General features: G+C 38.4%; 1 protein-coding gene across 1 annotated transcript in view; it reads right to left on the bottom strand.

The window, feature by feature from the left end:
- Window positions 1-23,008, bottom strand: part of PRKN (parkin RBR E3 ubiquitin protein ligase) — a 629,698-nt gene that overhangs the window by 129,747 nt on the left and 476,943 nt on the right. The window contains exon 9 of the mRNA XM_086460407.1: window positions 825-886. Coding sequence (XP_086316533.1) covers window positions 825-886 — 62 coding nt within the window. The remainder of the gene's footprint in view (window positions 1-824; window positions 887-23,008) is intronic.

The raw sequence follows: 23,008 nt of genomic DNA, 5'->3' as shown, positions 1-23,008 counted from the left end.
CTAAAAACTAAGAAATCAGACTATGAACTAACATCTCAGGAGCTGTTCCTACCTCTGTCACAGCCCTCATATAACCTTGTGCAAGTCCCTTGGTGCCATTAAAAGATGCAGGTTTTCTCCTGTACAACACAGTAATGCTGAGCTTTCAGGTACTCAGTCCCTAGTACCTGCAACTCCATGTCAGGCAGTTAGGCTTTATAACCAATGCATTAGGAGAGATACTTCAGAAACAAAGACAACTGAATTTCAGAAGCATCGAGCACTTGAAAATTCAACTTGTCTCTCAAAAATGAAGGCATTTTCTCAATATCTCTGTATGTTAATTTCGTTATTGACAAAATAATAACTATGACCATCTTGTGAGTGTTGTTATGTTGTCAAGCATACTTCACTTATGCTTTCCTAAGATCCCTCTACAGAAATAGTTTTCTGAGTGCAAAGCACAGCTATAATTATGCACGAGAAACACACTTTTAAAAGAGAAAAAAGGCCACAAAAAGAGATGGATAATATCATGAGTAGCTGTAAGTATCAATCCCTTAGATTGTTTGTCTATCTGCTGTTTTAGAGAGCCTGTTTACTGCTGTAGTCGAAAGCCGAAAAGCTGTGGCAGATAGCAGATGTACCAATTAATAACCTGTCAAGTCTGATGGATGGAATGAAAAAAAAAAATCTCACATATATCTCCTGTGTGTTTTTTTCCTCACATTTCAGGTCATTGGGGGTCATGAGATACACTCTGCCTCCCTGGAGAGAGACAAAACTGTCTCATTAGTGTCTATCTTTCATGACATTAAGGCACTGCCTTTGAGATGCTAACTCACCTGTTCTTCTCCCAGAATCCTGAAGTGATGAAGCTCTTTAATCAAGGAGTCCGGACAGCCAGCTGTTGGAATGAAACAAAAATAGGTATTTTAGAGCTTTCTGTCATTGCAGTTTCAGTGCAAGATACATAGATGCAGAGCGGATAGAATATACAGATTACCTTAGATAAAGAAGATTAGAAAGATTAGCCATGGTTCTGCGGGCACCAGAATGCTGAAAACCATCTATCAAATAATCCTTCCACATTTCTGAGCATGCTACCGAGAACGCTTAGAAAGGTTATATTCTGAATATTTTAGCCCTTTCCCCAAAGGACTACAAACAAAAGCAAGATGAAAAGGGCAGCACTGTCTGCCAGATACACCAGCCCCTTAGTGTAAGCCAAAAAGCCTGTTAAAAGAGGATCTCACATCAAAACCTTAGAGCCGCCCAAAGCTGAATTCCGATTCACACACCAGGTTTGGACTCATTTCTAAGCGTAATACAGGCTTTCCCTGATTCCGGGAAGGAATTCATAGGCCCCACAGATCGCTTAAATTTTGGCTGTCACAAATATAACCCACTTCACAAATATGTATTTGTCACCCACAGGCATAATACACAAACCAATAATGTAGGCAGGGGAGCAATTTGCTAGAACTTTGCAATCAGATTAACGTTCAATTGCTACAGACTTTCACATCTGTACCAGCTAGTAAGAAAGAATATGTCTAGCTAGATGCCATGTACTTTACTGACCTGTTCAGACTGTGATTACCTTCCTGGTAATGAAATCCAAGGATGTGACTCACTTTTGTACACTACTAGACTCATTTCTGGCAAGGGATAAAAGTGCAGACTATGAAAGCAAGATGGGCTTTATTCTTCTTACCATAAATTGAAGCATCTGCTTGTGAACAGAGAAAATTCCTTAAAAGGAATTAAGAGCATAGTTCTCTCCAGAACATGGGAAGAACTACAATTTTTATCAACCTGCTTTTCTGCTGATGCAACTACAAATAGTTACCTCTCACTCTTAATGACTGTCATTAAAAGGATGCAAATGAATTTGGAAACATTTGTCAGGAAATCTCCATCAGCACTGCGGCTACTCAAAGCCAATGAGGCGTGGGCTACAGTCACAACTTCTGTTGGCATAGCTGTCTTAGAGATACAAAGGCAAAAGCCTTTGTACTTGCAAGCAACATGAGTAAAAAAAGGCAAAAACTCTACTACAGACACAGTTGTATTAGTACAAATCTTCTACTGGTGCAACTTTTTCAACTTAGGGAACTGATTTAAATGATATTCAGATCAGCTTCTTGTTGGCACATGCCTTATCTCCATTCAAAGGAAGCACAGGAGGAGAATGCAACATCAACACAACTTCATCATCAAACCCTTCTAAAGGTAGCCAGGGTTTAAGGTGGCCAAAGTTTAAGCATATGGTAAGAATTATCTGTTAATGGCTTGTATCTTATTAAATATTGCTATTTCTTCCCATTTGATAAAAAATATGATACTCTTACAGGTTTCTTTCCATCCACCTCTTCCCTCCTATCACACACAAGGATATTCACATATTTGAAAGTGTGAGTTTTAGCTCTGAGTGATTCCTTCTTAATGCATTTTTATTCTCCTCAACTTCCAGGATCACAACCCCCGTACCGCCTTTAATTTCCTCTCCTCCTTTCCTCCATATTTAGGCTCTCACTGTTTCTTCTCAATGCACTTAAAGTTGTCCTTACTACTTCCACTGCAGAATCACTGCTATGCAGCATTTTCCTGTCCATTTTCGTTGGGTTTTGCATCTCCATCTTCCAGCTCATCCAAACCCTGAATGTATCAACTCTTAACTTTCTCACCAACTTCTTGACCTGAGGCCTGACTTGTACTCCAGAGCTGTTGACTTCTCCATTTCAGAGCAGAACTCACTGCAAAAAACACCGTTCCTCTCTCTTACCCTCAAGACCTTATGTAATTATTATTTTTCTTTTTCTGCCTGTAATTTTCCCTGAAAATATCTGCATTGATTGTACACTGCTATAGGAAGTTTGAAGTGTAGAGGATAATTATGATTTCATGTAATACCGTTAATCTTTGACAGATGTTAGCTTTGTAACACCAACTAAACTGCTTTCTGCTTGTTGCTGCTTTTTGCAGTCTTTACAGCTTTGTCAACTAAACATTTCTTTCTTCCCTCTTATCCTTTCCAATTTATTATTCACTAAATCCCTTAAGATGGGAAAGTTTCCTTTTTCTTGCCTAGCAAGAACTTTTTCTCTTTCCATTCTCCTTGAAATCATATTTTCTGAATGCCTATTTCTCCCAGAAATCCATCCCATTCTGCCCTCATGCATAATTTATATAATCTCCCTTATGTGAACTGCTTACATGCATCCTCTCTTTCTTCCATGTTAGAGACTATAAATACTTTGGAACCCAGGATCTCTGTAAAAATATGTGTAAAAGTATGAAGATATATATAGGCATATATAAAAACATATATATGTTTATTTTAACTGCTACTAGTTGTCCACTGCTGCATTCTTTTCCCAATGCAATATTTTGTATCGTCTATTTTTCAGAGACTTGCCCAATCTAGTTCTCAATCTTTTCAGAGCCCAGACTTTCACTGCATCTGAAAACTGGTTATACAAGAGATCCTGAAGTAATTAGGATCAGGAGAGAGCTTAAAAGCCATGCCACATTTGGAATGATGGTTTCCAGCAACAATGAGTTCAGAAATGGCAAATGTATGCAATATTGAATTATACTGACACATATTAACAGTCTGCTGTCTGTAAGAAGTCCTTTCAGATCATCACATTGCAGAAGCAATAATTTCAGGAAGCAATGGACATTATTGTTCTAGAACAATAATTTGAGAGAAAAATGTAAACAAAGGAGAAACACAGAAAACAAAAAAAGAAGTAAGAGCAAAACATCTTCCTTTCTTTTTGAAAATTTCTGGATGTATTACTGGTATTTCCCATTTCTACTTCAATTTCTTCTGTTCTGTAAGTGGACCTTTGTAAAACATGTGCCATAACACACTTTTGCCAAATACCTGGGAGTTTTGAAGAAGTCTTGGACGATGCTAAACTTCCTGCACAGTGACCAGAGATAAAGTTTATAAACAAATAACCATTCCATAAGTAGAGATAAAAAGTACCTATTCTGCTGAAAAGCTCTAAATACTATTTGTCATCTCACCCACAAAACTACCCACATATTCATCAACATATTCATGTAAATGCAAACACATATAGCGACTTGAAAATTATTACCAGTCAAGCACAGCGCTCAACGGGTTCGCTGGCAAACTGTGCAGACCAAAGGTTAAAAGAAAAATGTGTTTCCTAAGTCTCTGATGTGCAACTAGTGCATGCCACATGAAATAAATAATCTGCACTTTACAGATTTCTGCTATTTTGCATAGAATGCTTTGAGGATTAGTTTTTATGCCCTCTGTAGTACAGAAACCTTTATCATCAATGCTCCCAACAATTACCAAAACTTTCCAGTTTCCTCTTCCCAATTATTACACGAAAAATTACATGTGTACATGAAATTTCCACAAACTGAACCACAGGAAAATTAAATAAATCAATTAATAACAATTTACACATAAGAGTGTTAAAAGGAAATGATGCAAAAGCATGGACAATTGCCTTTAATCAGAGGTCAAAACTCAGGATTGAAGACAGGAGCAGACTGATAAAATGGCAGCTAAATTGTTTATTAATTCCGTCCTTCAACTTACATTCAAATCTATGTGTTTCATATGTTCTCAGCTACAGTGACTGTTACAGGCTTTTGCTAACTCTGAAGGCAGAGCAAGATGTAAGAAATATAAAATTGATGAAAATCTTTAGCATTTTTAGACCACTTTTTGCTCTGATATAGCTCCATTGACCTCAAAACAATAAGACCCATAAAACTAATGTGACGTCTTAGGAATGAGCCTGAGTCTAAGCAGGAAACTAACTTATGATGGGATGATACCCAGTTCAAAGCACCAACAGCTTTATAAACTCACCACAAGTAATTTCTTTGCTTCTATTTAAACATTTATTACTTAAATTAAAATGAAGCATATTATTTGCTTTCAAATGTTCCATCATAGCCCAGATTACTTGTTTGATTAATTTTATTGTTGCTTAGTTCTCATAGTGCTTTATTATTTAACTTCAAATGCTGCACTTATGAATGAAAGGTACATTCAAAGTTACAGAAATTTGCAACTGCAAATTTACAATTTACATTGTGGTATCCTCTTCATAAAGATATAAAGATATTCTTAATTTGTTCATATAAGTATATGTATCTCCAAGAGAAGAATAAAGCAGCAACATTTAGGAAGGACAGTTTAATGTCTCCTAACGTCATAAGTCCCCTTATTTCAAATAATCTGAACACACATTTTCAGCTACACTTGTAATTAAACTATCATTCTAACTACCACCAATTTAATTAACCAAGCCTTCACATATTTTTTACTCAGACAGAATTAACTTCTGGTTTTGTTTTTGCTTAAAATTATCACTTTGTATGACTTATGTTCTCCAGCAAGAAGGCAAAGGAAAGATTAAATCAGCTCTTTAATATTGTATAAACTGGCAAGATGAAAGCAAAAAATGTCTGCTGTTACAAATACAGCCGACTAGAGAACCAGTGCAAGTGCCAGGGCCCTGATGGTCTCACCAGCCCTGACTGTCCCTGCCCGGCCCCACAAGGCTCCCCCACAGCCCAGGACCCCATGTCAGCCCCTGAGGCCGTCAGCCCCTGCCCTAGCAGGGCTGGTCTCCAGCTCCCCACAGCCCTGCTCAGCCATGGGCCCTGCGGGCCCACGTTCAAGGCCAGCCTCAGCCCGTCCCTATCCCCAGGGAGGTGCCCAGTGCCCAGGGCTGGGGATATCCCAGTGACCTCCAGCTGCCTGGTCCTGGCAGGGGCATGGGACTGGCTGAATTTTAGCCTCAGAGAATCACAGAAAAATCATACAACGTCTTCATTGACTGCAGTTACAAGCATATATATATATATCTAGTGTAGGATTTTGTGCTATGTCTTCTACCATATGTTTGTAGCATTATTTCCTGCTTTGCATTTTAAATTTCATCTTTCCCCAAATGGTACAGGTGGGTGAGATTCAATTCACTGAATTTAAGCACCTAAATATTGGCTATATGAGTAATATATTCATTGCGTGCTTCCTTTTTAGTTGATAGAAGGAAATAAACACCTTCACAGGGTAATTCCTGTCGACTGACACAGGCTCAAAAAAGGTATCCACTCATCAGCATTAATTGAGGAGTCTATGGTGACTAGGTAAGATTTACACAAGTAATTTTTAGACTTTTAAGGTTAGATGAGCTTAATTTCACCCAACAGCTGCAATCCCAATAAGTTCTGCACGTGGTTAACTTTCAGTACGTAACTTTTCCCATCATATTTATCCCCATGAAAACTGAGCATTGACATTATGAACACAGTGTAACTTCAATTTCTCTCACTTAAAATTTATGTTTGCATCAACCCTTGTTAATTCTGAAAAGTACATATCCTTCTGTGAGCTTTGAACGTAACCATGTAAGAATATCTATTGGTGTCCTTCAAAGGATATCTTTCCACAGTGCTAATTGCTAAACTGAGCTTGCAACTGAAAAATGTTTCAAATACATGTGTCTTTTTTCTCCGATTACTCTGTGCAGAATCATGTTTGACTTTACAGATATAACAAATGTTCTATGTTAAAAAAATAATTCTAAAAGTTTGGAAATGCAGCACTCTAATGGCAGTACTTGCAATATAGCAACGATTGTATATATATATATATATATGTATATATATAGGCAAGTGTATGCTGGCCTGCTGCGCATGCACAGCAAGGCAGTGTGGCAAGGGAATACTGCAGCTCAGAGGTGCTTGTTATAGCAGGTAACCATCCAGAGCACAGCCAACCTCTAGCTACACCAGGACACTGCAGCTGGGACTCCCCATACGCAAGGTACAAATACTCAGCACAGCCCAGCCCAGCCCAGACAACTCTGTTGAGTGAGCAGGAACGACAGGAAGAGCACAGCCCTGCACTGTGTGTGATAACAACGGGAATGGTCACAGGGTAGCGAGAAGAGGGAATCGGGCTAGGCATTCACACAAATCTTAACAGGTTTGAAATCCCATATTTAGAGTGCATTTGTTCCTTATGTCATTTCCTCAGTCTCTTCCAACCTGTTCAACTCATTGGAATATTGGTGTAAAAAGTACAACTTTCCCCTGTCTGTGTCTCTTCCAGTGAAAAGCAATCCTGTGCTGGTGACAGCGTAGTCACTCTTACGGGAACTGACAATGATTTCAAAGTATGAAGTGACTTCACTCTGCTTGTGTTAATTAAATGTTTTGATGTTTTGGGTGACCTGGCCTCATTTTTGATGTTATGTGAACACGAACAAAGACAAAACTAAGGAGAGTGTCTGGAATGCATAATTGTTTTACTGAAAAGAGAAAAAGATATTATGAAGAATATCAAGTATGTAATTTACAGAATATAAGCATATAAGCCTATCTTTGGCATACTGCTTGTGCATTGTGAAAGATGTAGAAATGCTGTCTCACAGATCCCACAAAGGGTATTATTATGATCATTTTCTCAATTTTTTTTACAACCTTCACAAGCAATACTTTTGTAAATAACAACTTATTGAGTTGTAAGACAACCATTTAGTACCCAAATATCTTGTACTGACCATCTTACAATTGATGTAAGAAATAACATATCCAGTAAAAAAAAAAAAAAAAGAGTAAAGTAAAAAAATTACATGCGTTTCTTTACTTGTACTCGTGTCATTTTGATAACATCAGTTTATAGATGATATTTTTCTGTGCAGTAATCTAGATAAGTAAATAGCAAGGTAAAACAAATACATGCCTGAAAAGAGACATATTAGAGTGTTTCAATAATATAGATTCCTTTCGAAAAAAAATATAAAAGGAGATATTTTCACAAGCAAGAAGTATTGAATTGTGTCCTTTCAAAGTCAGCAGGCATGTATTTAGATTGCAAAGCTCAGCTCTGCAGTTGGGCAATGCTAAACTAGAGAGCACAAAAAGCAATACTTGCATGCGGTTTGGCTACCCAGAGGTCAACATGGTGAAGGTCTTTCCTTTAGGAGGTCTTTAATAAAAGCCTCTCTAAAACTACAAATGGTGGGGCAGTTCTTCAGTTCAAGCAAACTAGCATAGCAACAATTACGCAATGGTGCTTATACATATTCATACCAGTAAAAAGTTGGCTATGTATACAAAACGTAATACTTTGTTAAAAAGACTGTGTGGCAGTAATGGATATATTTAAGCAGCCCTTTTTCAAAGCTTAATCTGCAATAAGAAATCTATTTGCTTTTTAAAAAAATCAGAATTGAAATACCATGTTCTTCTGATTAATACCCCATCAAACAGTATTATGTTCATTTTCTTTTTTTCTTGATTGACTTCTGACAGCTGAAGTCAGTAAAAAGACCCATACATTTTTAGCTATCAAAAAGGCTGCTGAAGCTGATATTCAAGAAAGTTACATGAACGCTTGAGTGTCACAACAAAATACTTGTCCTGTTCTGACCAGTTACCAGAGATGTTAGTTGCCCAACTGAATGAGCTACATTTTTGTTGGTATGCACTTAATTTCAGAATCATCCAAAAACACAAAAGGTATTTTTGCTCTCATAAACTACTTGTGCAAAAATTCTGCAAATGGACTGCAGTTGAGTTGGGCAAGGATCACATAAAGTTTGACTACTGGCAGCAAATAGAGCATCTCAGATTAGAGAAAATTCTGCTGGCCTGGCTTTCTCATATTGCATGCAACTCTGGCCTTCACTGTGCTGCTACTCACTGTTTTTTTTTAATGATGCTTTAAAGCCAAATGAGTAGAAGTAATGAACCACGTTAGCCATTTTCTACTAGGGTCTTTCTTTTAATCTTTACAACAGAAAAAGCAGGAATGTTGACCTGCCATTTCAGTTTAGAACCTGCTTCCTTGCTTTCTTTTTTGCATATTTAAAACAATATTTAAACCAGACTTGAACCGGTACTCTTTAGTCACATCAGCATTCAAACCCTGAATTGCACTGAGCTGCACAATGCCAGCATGCCACTGCTTGTTATTTTTGGCAGTTTTCCATATATGCTGCACTGCTGTGTGACAAACTGTTGAAAGAGTCTGTCAGAGGGGGGAGATTTTCTAAAAAAAATTTCAGTATTGCCCAAGAGACTAAGACTTCAGAGCGACCATGCAACAGTGCAAACATATTTGACTAATAGTCTGTACCATCTGGTTGCTTGATATTCTGGTTTAAAATATAGGCACAAATTCACCCATACTATTCTCAGTAAAGTCAGTGAATACTAAACTCATGCAACAAAACAAAATCTGTGGTGTCTATCTGTAACGAGAAATGAAACTACAAGCTTTACTGCTCAAATACAGCAACTCAGAAGCAGAAACAAAAAGGAGACTCCTTTCTTTCCACACAGGTACCAACTTCTGTCAAATTAAAGTAAATTTTCCAGAAACAACACGACTTTTTGGGTTTTTTTTTTAAGTGCTTCTTAATTAACATAAGTACTCCTACAGTTTCTTTGTAACATCAAAGAGTCAGAAAAAAAGCAAGTCTAAGGCTTCTAATATAACAAGGAGGGTTTTTTTTTAGTTGAGATACAACAGAGTTGCTCTAAACTTCTTTTGGAACACTCAACACCTTCTGCCATATAAACCTTGGTAGTAAAAATCTCATTGCAGGGATCTGGGCTGAAAGGAGCTCTTCACTCTCAGTATACTACGTTTGTAGCTCAATCAGATCCATTCATGAAAGGTTTTCTCATCTTTTATTCAAAAATAGTTGAAATCTCTAAAGCAAACTCTGTTCTCTCAAATTCCCATCTTCATGTTGGCACTGGCCTTTGATGATGATCAGAACCTTCAGGAAGGCAAGCGAGAGGTCAGGAGCTTTCAGCATGTGGTGGAGACTTTATAAGAGAGGAGTTTGTCTTCTCAGGGAAAATCCAACTATCCCTGGATAAAAGTCAACATTAGGCCAAAATAACTATAGAAGAATTTCATTTACTGGTTACTGAAGGGCAAGTCTTTAAAAGATTGTCATTGTGGAATGCCAGAATTAAGCAGGTACAATATAGAAAAAACCAAAAGGTTTCTAAGCTGAAATTAACCAAAGTTTACACAGCCATTTTCCAGCTGATGTCTTGATAACAGAAGTATATATTAAAGCCCAAGTGCTAAGAATCATTCGATTTGAAGAGTAAATATTTATTCTTTTTCCCCTTAAAAGCTGAATTAAGGAAACTGTCCTCCTATAATTTCGGGAATGACAGATAGAAAGAGCAGTTTCAGCAATTCATGTTGCAATAAATTTCCATCTCACTCATATTTTACCAAGTGAGGTTATTACACAGACTATGTAATGTAGAATAAGCCATTGTACCATCAAGAAAGATGTGGCCAAGTGCCAGAGAACAAGCACAGCTTTCCATCTCTTTAATTACAAAACCAGTGTTCAAGGATATTAAAATGTAATTTTTAAAGGTTACTTTCTGTCCATAGTACAGGAAAATCAATATGCTGAGCTCAAAAACAATTTGACAGAAAAGCCAAGGTACACACATGTAGGTCTCTCTGTCTTACTCACACATACATAAGCATGCACAAAATTACTATTGGAGAAAGGAGAACGGCAAACAATATTCAGTGACCCAGAAACAGCAATGCTTTTCTTTCTACTTTTGCATTTCTTTTTTCCCCGGGATATGACGTCATTCTGTATAAACAGTATATAAAAAATGCTATTCCTTTAATCTGTGCAGCATTTATAAGACTTCAACATGAGCCTTTCACTGAGAGCTTATACAAATATTTAAATTGCTACATAAATGACTCAGACTACAAGGCAAACTCAGGCTACTCTAAAAATAAATGTTCATGGACAATAAGCCCATCCAACCAAAAGAGAATTTTAAAAAGCCATGGAATATATTATGTCTCACAGAATAGTACAGACATATCTGGATGAATGGCTGATTTTCTCTTTTTCATAGGGATTTTATGATAGAAAACCATTTCCAGAACACTAAAGAATAAAGCAATTGTCTATAAGTGACGTGCACTCTCATAATGGAGTTGAAATCTTAATTGTTACCTAATTCTAATATTTTCCCTCCTCCTTCACAGCAGCAATACATGTATGCATATTTTATTGCTCTCTGTGAGGGGACATGGCAAAGTTCCACTGTTGAAATGAGGATGGTTTTGCATTTCACCTTAATCAGATCAAATTAGGGCAGGTGGTAACCCTGCAGGCAACATAATTATGAAAAATGCCTGTGTTCTATACAAACTGTCCTTACATCTTGAGGTCTAATAGGACATCATAGTACGATCTTTTTACATTTTACTGGCAGCTCAGAACACAGAAGCCCACAGAGGGGGGACTACATACTCTCATTTTTTTTGTCTGTGCAAATCCAGACAAATAATGCATATGTTCTTCAATATTTACTCTAACATAAGAGGCAGAGTGTTCCTGGGAGTGCAAAAGCTGGTGTGGGATGAAAACTAAAGTTAAATAGAGAAGAAAAAGAAATTAAGTCACTCTATAGTCAGGTCTAATTCTAATAACATTGTGCGAGACAGGCTAATCCTGCATTACAAACAGTGATTCGTGTTTCTACTATGAAAAAACCTGACAGGCAGGCACAAATACAAGAGATCATGCTGTCTATTCATCTAACAGAAAAGAATTGGAATGACCTGAGAGGTTCCCCAAAGATAGAAAGTTAAGGATTTTTCTGATTTTATGTTGATATACTGGCCCTATTCTTGAACAGACCACTCGTGATGAATAGCTGGCGAAACACATTTGAAATAGGCTGAAAATTTAATGCAAAATTCTATTCTACATTAAACAGATAGTACAGCCAGGTTCATTTAGAATATTACTCCTCTAAAGACACCCCAAGCACTACAATAACAAATGTTATATCAAAGATGCACTCAGCAACAAATGCAATATGAGTCTCTGCGAGGCGATTTTTCAGTATGTCAGAATTATAGTATCACTCCATGGAAACAAATTAAGCAGCACAAGCGTGGCTGTTGGGATCACTTTATTAGCAATGCAGTGTTTTCTCATAAAGAATGCTTTGCTTTGGATCTGTCAATGAACATCAAAGATGGTCTATCTGTTTTTATGGCCCACGACTTATTATTTGCCTATAAAATAAACAAAACACTTTAACATCCGTCTCTGTTTCTGCAACATTTCAAAAATAATATTGAGAATAACAAAACAATTCTTGATCATTTTTACTGCACAGCTGAAGTCCAGTCCAATGTGGGTTTTTGTTTCTTTTTTTATTTTTTAATCAAGAGGGATAAACACTTTAATCAGGATGGATAAAACTAGTACACTAGTACCAATGAAGGAATAATGAACAATTTCTACCTGGTAGAGGAATATTTATTTTTAAATACCCACAGATTTGAAATACTGAAAAAATTCTGCTCTGGTTAGTCCTCACGCTGATACATGACTTGACGTAATTTTGTCCCTTGTGCATAAAAGAGAAAACACAGCCTTTGCTAGGTGGATAGGCCCTTTTAATGGGTCAGAGAACGATGCTGTACTTGCACTGTGGTCATAAATATCCAAGGCTGTTACAATTCACGCTAAGCTCAGTGGCTGCACTGGACTAGGAATGCAGAGGAAAATGGATATGCTTTTCTATGTACAGGGCAGGAGAGAACCCCCACAGCTCAGCATTATGCCATCAGACTCATCAGTACGCTGAAGTGAATTAGTGCAAGCAATTTCATGAGATTACGCTAGCAATTTAGTAGAGAACAGCTGCCACACCACACTAGAGGATACTCCTTCTAGTCTTTACTTACATGGCCACAAATAACTTTTGAGTTAATCCAGAGCAACAGCATACATCTTTTATCTTTACCACCTTACACAGAGATATGCTATGCCTTGTAATTAGTTGGTCTTGTCTTACATTTTTTTAAACTCACAATAATTCCATTATCGCAAGTCCAATATATCTTCATTAAATTAGACACTCTATGTGGCACTATTTCTTCTAATATTTGAATTACTTCCCATATCTAGAACATGCACATTTTTTCCCTCAGCTACACTTTTTCCGTATTCTTTCAACAGTGCAGTCTTTCTCAGCTGTGAGCCTGAAGCCAATATAGACAGGTACAGGAGTAAATTTCCAACCTTACTAACTGCATATATGAAACCCTACAAGGTTATGGTCTAACTGCAGAGGGTTTGGGGTGGGGTAGGGTGTGTGCATGTGTCCCATCTCCCTTCCCCCGACTCCCTGCCTTGGGTATGGGTATTGCTCTATCAATCATTTCCAGTCAGGGAAAAAAGAGGTCTTTTTGAAAATTTATGCCTAGTGGGATCCTAGAGTCACACAGCTCGGCACTATGAATGCTGAAGCAGACACTAGAAATCAGGACTGGAATGTCTCTGACCTTGATGATAACACTTAAGCAGGCTGACAAGCCAAGTCAGAACTGGTGTTCCCCCAGGAATCCCCTCTCCCTCCCACACACACAGTCTCCCCTCTTGCTCAGCAACAGAGAAAGAGCTCTTCCATGAGTGTTCTCTGTTTTTTCTCTCCTTTTGCAAAACTGAAAGTCAAGTTATTGAAACTAACCGATAAGGTTCAGCTTTTTTTTTCTCATGTCATTAAAATGCTCACTTGACTCTGCTTCATTTCAGTAGATCACTGAGAGTTGCAGCTGTAAAAAATAACAACACTAGGTCTTACCGTGTGTACACTTACCTTTTGACACCATGTTAACTATTTTTTCTGTAGAGTGCTTCTGAGCAGTCATTTATATGTTAAGTACTGAACTCTGTAGCACTTCCGCCTTTCAATATTACATTGCTTGCTATGTATTTTCCACTTGTGTCTGTTGTGTCATGGATCAGAAATTCTTTCCTTCTACTTCTGCCTGGCTCCAGAACCCCATAATGCATGAATTTTCAGAGACTTTTTTTTCCTGACTGAGAATTATTTGATATACAGCTATAAAAGCATACATAAAAGCTAAAAGCCCTTAGAATTATTTGGAGGGGAAACAAAACATCCCTTAAGCATCAAGTTGGTTGGAAATTCTTCATACTGCTGTTTTGTACCAATTCCTGTAGGATTTGCTTGCTATTGTAGCTTAGCTTCTGTCTGCTTCAGGAAAAAGATTGTCAATTATGATAAATGATTCTGTATGGCAGGATTTAGACTCAGGCTACAGAAAACTATATCTAATGAGATTATCTGATTCTTTTTTAAGGATCAATAATTTATTTATAGGCAGGGGCCTCAAAGGTTAATTTCTAGTGCTTTACTCACCAAGCTATCCAACACTCAAATGACTTGCAGGAGACATACAATCAGAACTGGCTAATCCACATCAGCTTGTTTAAAAAAATTGTCAGATTAACAAATCAATGATACTTACACACTACAAAATTGGTTTCCACTTAAAAGCTGACTGGATTTACACAGTTTACATGCAGCATAAATCCTGCTTTCATGTAATTTAGCAAGGATTCCGGGCAAAGCGATTCTCCCCTCTCTTGTCAATTTACAAGACACAAATTGGCCAGCAGAAATCCTATTGCGGTTTGATGGATGTCTATTGAGGGAAACGGGGGAGGAGGGAAAAAAGAGCAAAGCAGGTTTTTGTATGTTTGGCTACAGATTGCTGTCACTGATCATTTTCCTATCTCTGCTTCCACAGCTAACTGTGACTTTCCATTTAGAGAGCTTTTCCCTGCTTTACTGGTTATGCCAGGAAGTGACACGTGGATGCTACATTCAAGCAACAACCCATTGGGGGGCGTTGCATGAATGTAGCATCAATGGGTGCCACATTCATGGATTTTTCACCCATTTCCCCATTTTAATTCCACTCCCACCTGTTGTAGTCATTATAAAAGAGTCAATAGTGTGGCTGCCATGAAGCAGGCTGTGGCATTGAATGCAAAAGTTAACTTTGCTGCCACAAATTCTGTGGTATGTGTATACACATCTCCTTTCTCTCTCTCTGGTTTTGTTCCCTTTGAGGGTTGGGGAGCATTATCTAATTTTATTTTTATTTTTTGTTACTTTTGCAATTTGATGGAAAGTGGGTTGCAGGAACACAGCACGCTTGAGATCATTAGGACTATATCCTCCTTCACTGGGACAATGACAAATCAAGGTAGAAAACACCTGAAAGGTACGATGATATTTTCTTGTGCAATGGCCACTGAATTAGAAGAGCTGTGATATAAAACTGATTCAGGTGACAGGTGCTTAATCAACTGAATCTCCAACAACTCTGATAACAGTTTCCTAACTTCTTTCTGTACCTGGAAAATGTGATCTGAAAACAAACATAAATATTTGCAATAAAAAAATACACCACAGTGACAGTTTGCATTTTCTCAGGCTTGTAGCTACAGATCCAACTGAACTGAAGGTTAATGCTAACATTTAAAGACAGACTGTGCATAATCTAAGAGGACATGCGACATTTTTATGTTTCAGGCTAATGCTTTGTGTCTTTGTTGTTCAGGAGAGTTTCATGTAGGAAAGTAAGCTAATGTCAATGACTATCTCAATATTAAATAGTAAATAAATAAATAGAGACAAAGGAAAGCATGATGGAAGTGGCTAAAATAAGTGGCATGTACACAGTACAGTAAACAATTCTGCCAAGCACTGTTCTAATTTGTCCCAATCTACCACAACCAATTACTCCTGCCTCAAAGACTCCTTATCTTAGATTTTCCAAGCCAGCTAGCCTCTATTTCTTGATAAAAGACACAGCAGTATTTCAGAGGATTGCACATTAGATAAAGAAGAAACCCAGTGTTAGAAATAATTGCCTGCATTTTTTTTTCCCCAGCTGAGCCAATCCTCCATCCAAATAGTTGAAAAGCTAACTACCTTCAAAGTTAGGTCTCAGTAATCCATCTGTATTGGCCACAAAATAATAGGCATGATGATATTGTAGAACCATTGCTCTTAGCATTACTGTTTGCTAGAAAAAGCTAGGAGAATAATCTTTGAGAGGTCAGCGAGAGCAAGAAAAAAGGATTGGGTTGAACTGTGCTCTCCACAACACTGGCTGGACGTAACATACACTTAAGATACAGATGCAACACTGAGGTCCACAATGCACAAAAGGTAGAAATCATCCAGCCTTGCTTTTTCTTCCTTCTTCTCCCTCCTCATTTCCCTTCTGGGAAAGTGAAGATGTCTTTGGTTTGGGAGAAGCTGGAGCTAGCAGTAAATACTACAGATAAATGTACTGAATCTAAGAAAAAATCCCTCTCTCTCTTAGTACCCTGTATATGGCACAGGCCCATAACATGCTACGAGAAAAGCATAAGAAACAAGAAAAGAGTTAAATATTTCTGTATATCGTCCTTAACTGCAGACTGCAGTTTAGGGGCATTCTGTGATAGAGGATTCAACCAGATGACCTTCTTCCTTTGCCTTCCATTAATGCATCTAGTCACTGAATACTTTTGGTCTCTGTGATATCCGCGAGCAATAATCTCCACAATTTTAATTTGCAGTGGGTGAGCTTTGTCTGTTTGCGATATACCTGCTGCCTTGTAGTTCTATGGCTATCTCCAGTCCTCACATAATAAGAACGGGGAAATACCTATTAATGTTTTCCATTCCTCTCATGATTTTAAAAAACTGTCACATCTCGACTCAGATGTATCTTGTCAGAAAACAAAAATAAACATCTCATCACACTCAAACTATTCCATACCTTCAGCTGTCTTTGCTGCCCTATGTTTAAATAACAGTTACCACTATCTTTCTCAGAGGCAATAACCAAAACTGCACTTGGTATGTGCAGAGCAGGGTGCACTCTCGATTTACCACAGAGAAGTAACATTTTCTTATTCCTAATGGCTCCTAAGATCTTAATTGCCCTTTTGACTTTCAGTAACCACTCAGATGGTATTTTCAGTGATCCATCCAAACAGGATGCCAAATAAATGAGGCAGCAGAGAGACCAGTGCCACTCTGTCTGCTTTTACCCCGGTACACTCCAAATGATGCCACCTCTGTTTCTTAAGAAGCCTTACGGAAAGCATGTTCAAAAATACTAGCAGTGTCATGCTGACAGTCAGCCCTGTAAACTGAATCAGTTTGTTACTCCATCCTTGCACTTGAGCAATGTGGCAGCAGCATTGCAGCTGACTCTGGGCCATGGCCATGTACTCCACTAATCTGACTTGCCTTCCTGCCTCCACCTCAGCTTGCCCCAGCACTGGGGCTTCCCCAGTAATCAGAGGGCCACGGCTGACCCTGCATGGCACCACTCATTGGCACAGCATGGCATGGCATGGCACGGCTGGCCTCACTGCTGCCCCAGGATCACCCTGCCACTCTGCTTCGCCACCTCCTGCAAGCAAGTAGTCACTATACAAGACTGCAAATGACTTACCTAGTCTCTAAGGACTTAAGCGTGTGGGAGCTAAGCTGTGGTGTGAGGGATAAGGGAAGAAAACAAAATGGACAAAAATCTGATAATCCAAAACTAATACATGAAAATGAACAACTAAAAGCTTTTATCTAAAAGTTGAAACCAGGGAACAAAAGATCAGGATAGCAAACAGATAGCAAGAACAAAGAAAACTACCATCAGCCCCCTCCTTTTCATCTTCTAAAGGACAAACGTTTCTCAAAGAGCCCCATATTTACTCTGTAATAAGTAGCCTTGTAATTTTCATCATAAAGATCATGCAATAACAACAAAATTACAAGGATCATTTTATTTTCTGACAGATGAAATGGCACAGGATTGGAAATTCAACACTAGACAATGATTGATGTTCAGCGGAATTTCTCCACTGTCCCCAAAGCATGTTATTAAGTAATGTAAGAAAAGTGTAGGGTAATTAACCCTTAACTACACAATATTTGTGAAGTCACTGTATTCTGCTGTATATTGTATATGATATTGTCATATTTTCATCAAAGCAAAGACAAATGGAAACAGAAAGCATTTTTGCATACGAGCCTTATAGACTTGAATTTGAAAACTATGAAGAATGATTTCTCTAATACCTAGATGCGACACTCTGGAGTTTGATAAAGAATATAAGTTTCCTCGCAACCTGACCTTGCACACAGCATGTTGGATCATTCACTGTTCATGTAGAGCCTGTATTGAACTCATGCAGAAAATTCCTGAGGATGAGACAATTTGTCTGGTGCTCTCAGTTTTCTTCTCTGTGCTAGGAGAAACAAGGACCTCAAACCTAGACAGCATGTGACACATAATAAATGGAAAACGAAATCTCCATTTGTAGTTTAATCTTTCATGGTCCCTCTACAAGTTTGGTTTTGGGGTAGGTTTTTTTTTTCATCTCTGGTAGCTGTCAGAAGAAGCTCTTTTGTGACTGAAAATCTTGGTTATGTAAAGTGTGCTGCATCTAGCTGTGTAAAGGTGATATAACATTTATTTTTATTTATATTACAGTTGAGCTGAAAGCCTCCCTTGTGCTTATAACCCCATTGTGCTAAACAGTGGGTGAACATGTCAAATTAAACACAGGATATAGTAATTTGTAAGTCTACCAGGGGATGCCATGTGCAAGGGTGATGCAGAGTCTACGGCAGATTCCCCAAGGGAGGGGCTGAAGGAGCATAAGAAAAGTGCACATTCTTCTGTGCTATGGATATCACGACCAATGCAAAACTGGGATTTTAATTATGTCTCTCAGCACTATAAGCTATGAGTTTGGTATAACTTAGTCATCTTATGTAGAAGAATATTAGATTGCCAAGAGAACTCTCCAGCTACCCTTTACAAACAGAAAACCATAAATCTCATGTCTTAAATTTATGGAATATAAACCAACAATCTGTAGCAGGCTCAAAGCTATGTTTGACAACGACAAGGCAATGCTGCCATGCAATCACCACTGAAGACAATGGCAACCGAAAGTTACATCTGTCTCCGAATCCTCACTTTATGACTTCATGGAGAAAGAACAGTCATAGCTGCATGACAAAACATTAGTTTTGTATTTTCTGACTTTTCTCTCGAAGTTTTAACAATATTTTAATATGGCTTACTTCACATTAACACATGTATTATATAAGATTTATAAATACAAGATCTGGCTCCCACAAAGGCTTTTATGGAATATATTAATGTACATTTTACTCAAGAGACTGAAGACTTCACAGATATTTCAGTCTTCTGCATAAAAGCAAGCTCAGGCAGGATTTAAAAGGAAAAAAAAAGAAAACAAAATAATAATAAACCCAGGTTTTTATGTGCTCAAAAGACCAAAACAGTTGAAATTAGCAATTTCACTGTGCTAGGTACAGCCTGATTCTTTTTCCTTTTCTTTAATTAAGCTGGCTTATTTACCTGGCTTGATGGGAAAGGCTGAGAGCCCAGCCGTTACTGGCCCTGAAGCCTGCACAAAAAGCCAGAGGATGCCATTTAAGTAACAGGTCATATCATTCTTCTGCTTTAGCAATATAACTATTTTTAAAACAAAATTTATGGCCTGGATTAACTCTAATTTTAAAGTAAATTTTGCTAACAAATTGCTTCATTGGCAGGACGCAATCTGCAGTGTATTCACTATGTAATATCCTCATGTGATAGTTATGGTAAGTCTGAGTTCAGTGCTCAGAAACAAACTCTCTCCATTTTGAAGGAAGTGGGGCTTAGCTGGGCAGAAGGATAAATCGACAAATCAGCAGTCTAAATAATCATTTGTAGCTAATGAACAAAGAAGAGCAAATGGGGATAGTTTCACTAGGAAATTTGAAGGTGGGTGTACAGGAAGAGGAGAAAGGGATTGCAGCACACAGAAAAAACAGAGAACACTGAAGATGCTCAGCACTAGCAGAGCTATTTTTCATGTCAGATTTTCTTTAACCTGCAATCTCCCAGGGCCAGATCCATTAGCACACTGACCATGATGCCTCAACCCAGGCACCGGACTACATTTGCAGGACTGCGGCCTATATTTTTCCTGACAAATGAGGCCAGGAAAGGAATGAGTTGCACCGAGGGAGCTGCCAGCATCTCACTGATGTAAGGAGAGGTGTAGAACAAGGGGGCTGTGCTGAGATACATCTGTACTCAGAGAGACCTCACTGAGATGGGAACGTTCATACAGTATTTGGAGAACGTCCAAAGAGAGAAGGACTGAATGCACATCTCTCAAGCAAAAATGGCCCCTCTGCAGGGACGAATATGGCTCGTCACTTTGCATGTAGAGTGTTACACTCCCTAGCAGGAACAGATGTGTGGAAGGAACTAGTAACAAAAATTTAACCAAGCATTGGTGACAAGCATGAGAATGACAAAAGGAGAACCCTGACAAAGATGCTAGACACACTAGCTGATGTGCTGCTTCTCAGAAGCATGAAGCCATGGAAAAATTACTAAAGCACATACAAATGAGCTCTATCCTTGTCCATGTTAGCCTGCGTGGACATGAGCTATACTGCGAAATGATATTGCGAAGGTCAAAAGGGTCTAGAGGCTCTTTGAGTATACATGAAGAGATGGTAGTTCTAGGGCTATTCCTGTTAGTCCTTTTGCAGGGGCGTCAAAGATTACATAAAGTCAGATATGATCTAGAGGTAAGTATAGGTAGTGTTGACAGGAAGATAACTAGTTTTCTCAACCAAGGAATGGTGTTCCATGAATGCAACTTCCCAACTTCATCTCAGGGCAGTTAAAGAAGTGGGTGAAGCAAACTCACAACTTCTTGCAGTTTCCTTTTGGAACACAGAGAAAACAGGTTTGTTTTAGTAAAACCAAAGGAAAATGTCTTCCAAGTCCTTGACTTGTAAGAATAATAACAAACTTAAATAGCTGGATTGACAGTACGCTCAATGCTGACAAGATCCTTGCCTCTAAGAAGAATTTTGGGCTGACCTATCACTCAAGATCCTCTGTGAAATCCAACTGACGGTGATAGCTGCAGGGTCTGTGTTCAGTGTTTTTCATTTCTCCATATTTCACATGCAATTTTTCCAACAGTGACATATATTAACATTTGCGCATCACACAGTGCATAAGAATTGAGGAGGAATCTGAATGAAGAGAGACATAGTGTGGAAGAGGTATTAAGAGGTACAGTCCTTGCCCCTTCCATCCCTAACTTCTAAAGGCTAATAGAGGCTAATTCAGCTTAAGGCATGATTCACAGCAGCCTAAGGAGTATTTTAATTTTTGCCAGCTGCAGTATTTTAAAGATAATTTGGCATTGAGAGACTGCTAAGCGTGCCTTAAACAGACACCCCTTTTCTACTTATCCCTCTCTACAGTCTCTAATGGCAGTTCCATAGCTCTGTACCACCAGTCAAGAAGGGAAATCTCAGCTGACTACTTGATGTCACCTCAATTTTGTAGTTTGATGAGGGCCTGGATGTGTTCCATGACAGCATGTCACATTTTAAAAGTTAAAAACACTGCTGTTGTAGAAAGAGATAAATGGAGATTACCAACTACAAATGTGAGCAACATAGTGTTTATCATCTCTTATGTATACAAAGCATAGAAGTTCACCCATCACTAAGAAATCCACTTCTTCAGTCTCTGAAGAAAAGGATCTGCGAACATTTATCTGTAGGTCTAAATTCCCTTTCATGTATATTATATATGACTTTCAAATAGACCCATATTTGTCTCACTGTAAGGCAATACATTAATAAACTCGTCTTCTAAAAGGAAACATTTTTGGAAGGGCATATCACTGGCCTAGAGGTCAATCAGCAATGATAAACTTATAATGGGTTTAAAACAAATGTCTAGTATGAAAATATATATAGCAAAAAGAAAACTGAAGATTCATCCACCAAAGAAGTAATAAAAACTGCTATCAATACATAGCAGGGTGAGTACCCCAAGACTTCGACTATGTAAACCATAACCAGAACTTTCTACCCAGTAATCCACACCGTGTATGTGCAAAAAAGTCCAGGGGGCTGTGGCTGCCTTGCAAGGGTTCTGGATGGAAATAAATCAGAACTTTGCCTTATGTGAACTGGGATTTGATATGACCTTCATGCTGCAGACCTGTCAAGCTGTAGCAATGATGAATGCAATCAGACAGCTATTAGACAGTGCTCTAATTTAGACATAGCAAAACCTATTGAGTAATGTCAAATAAAACAAAAAGCAGGACTGGAGTGTGAAAGGGCTTTAGTTCCCTTTAGGTAAAATTCAAAGGACTTTGTAACATCAAGGCCTTGCTGAGCTGGGCATGAAGGCCTTGGAAGTGATGAGTAGGATTATTGACTGAATATGGCAGAATCCTGTCACAATCCTCAGAGGAAGTTCAAAATTTCTACAGGGATGCTGTGTTTTTGGAAAGTTTTGAGAAAGGTGGTTAAAATAATTTTGAAAGCTTGCCTTTCTTTTGTTCCCTTGTCAACAATACTTAGAAGTTTAATTCTTAAGCAAGAAATGTGTGAAAGAAAGTACAATTTATTTCAATACTATTTTATCATCTTAGTCAAGACCATATCTATGAAGAACACTGGAACAATTTTATGTACATCGATATCTATGTAAGCAGAAAGATACAGGACTGAAAACATCTCACACAGAATCACAGCATGGCAGGGGTTGGAAGGGACCTCTGGAGATCATCTAGTCCAACTGCCTGCTAAAGCAGGTTCACCTACAGCAGGTTGCACGGGACTGCATCCAGGCGGGTTTTAAGTATCTCCAGGGACGGAGACTCCACAGCCTCTCCAGGCAGCCTGTTCCAGTGCTCTGTCGCCCTTAATGTAAGGAAGTTTTTCCTCATGTTGAGGTAGAACTTCCTGTGCTCCAGTTTGTGCTTGTTGCCCCTTGTCCCGTCACTGAGCACCACTGAAAAGAGCCTGGCCCCATCCCCTTGACACTCGCCCTTTTTTTATAAGCATTGATAAGGTCCCCTCTCAGTCTTCTCTTCTCCAGGATAAAGAGTCTCTCCTCTGAACCTAAACTATTCTCAGTATTTTAACACATGGCTGAAAATGCTCCCCAAGCCCCTGCAAACACATACACGGAAAAGTTCAGTATATAGCCAAGCATGAAATACGTAAAACATTTCAGGAGACTACAAAGCTGTTA

This window comes from Leptosomus discolor, chromosome 2 (genome assembly GCF_034619465.1).
Source record: "Leptosomus discolor isolate bLepDis1 chromosome 2, bLepDis1.hap2, whole genome shotgun sequence".
In the NCBI taxonomy this organism is placed as follows: Eukaryota; Metazoa; Chordata; class Aves; order Leptosomiformes; family Leptosomidae; genus Leptosomus; species Leptosomus discolor.
This window is presented reverse-complemented; position numbering and strand designations above follow the sequence as displayed.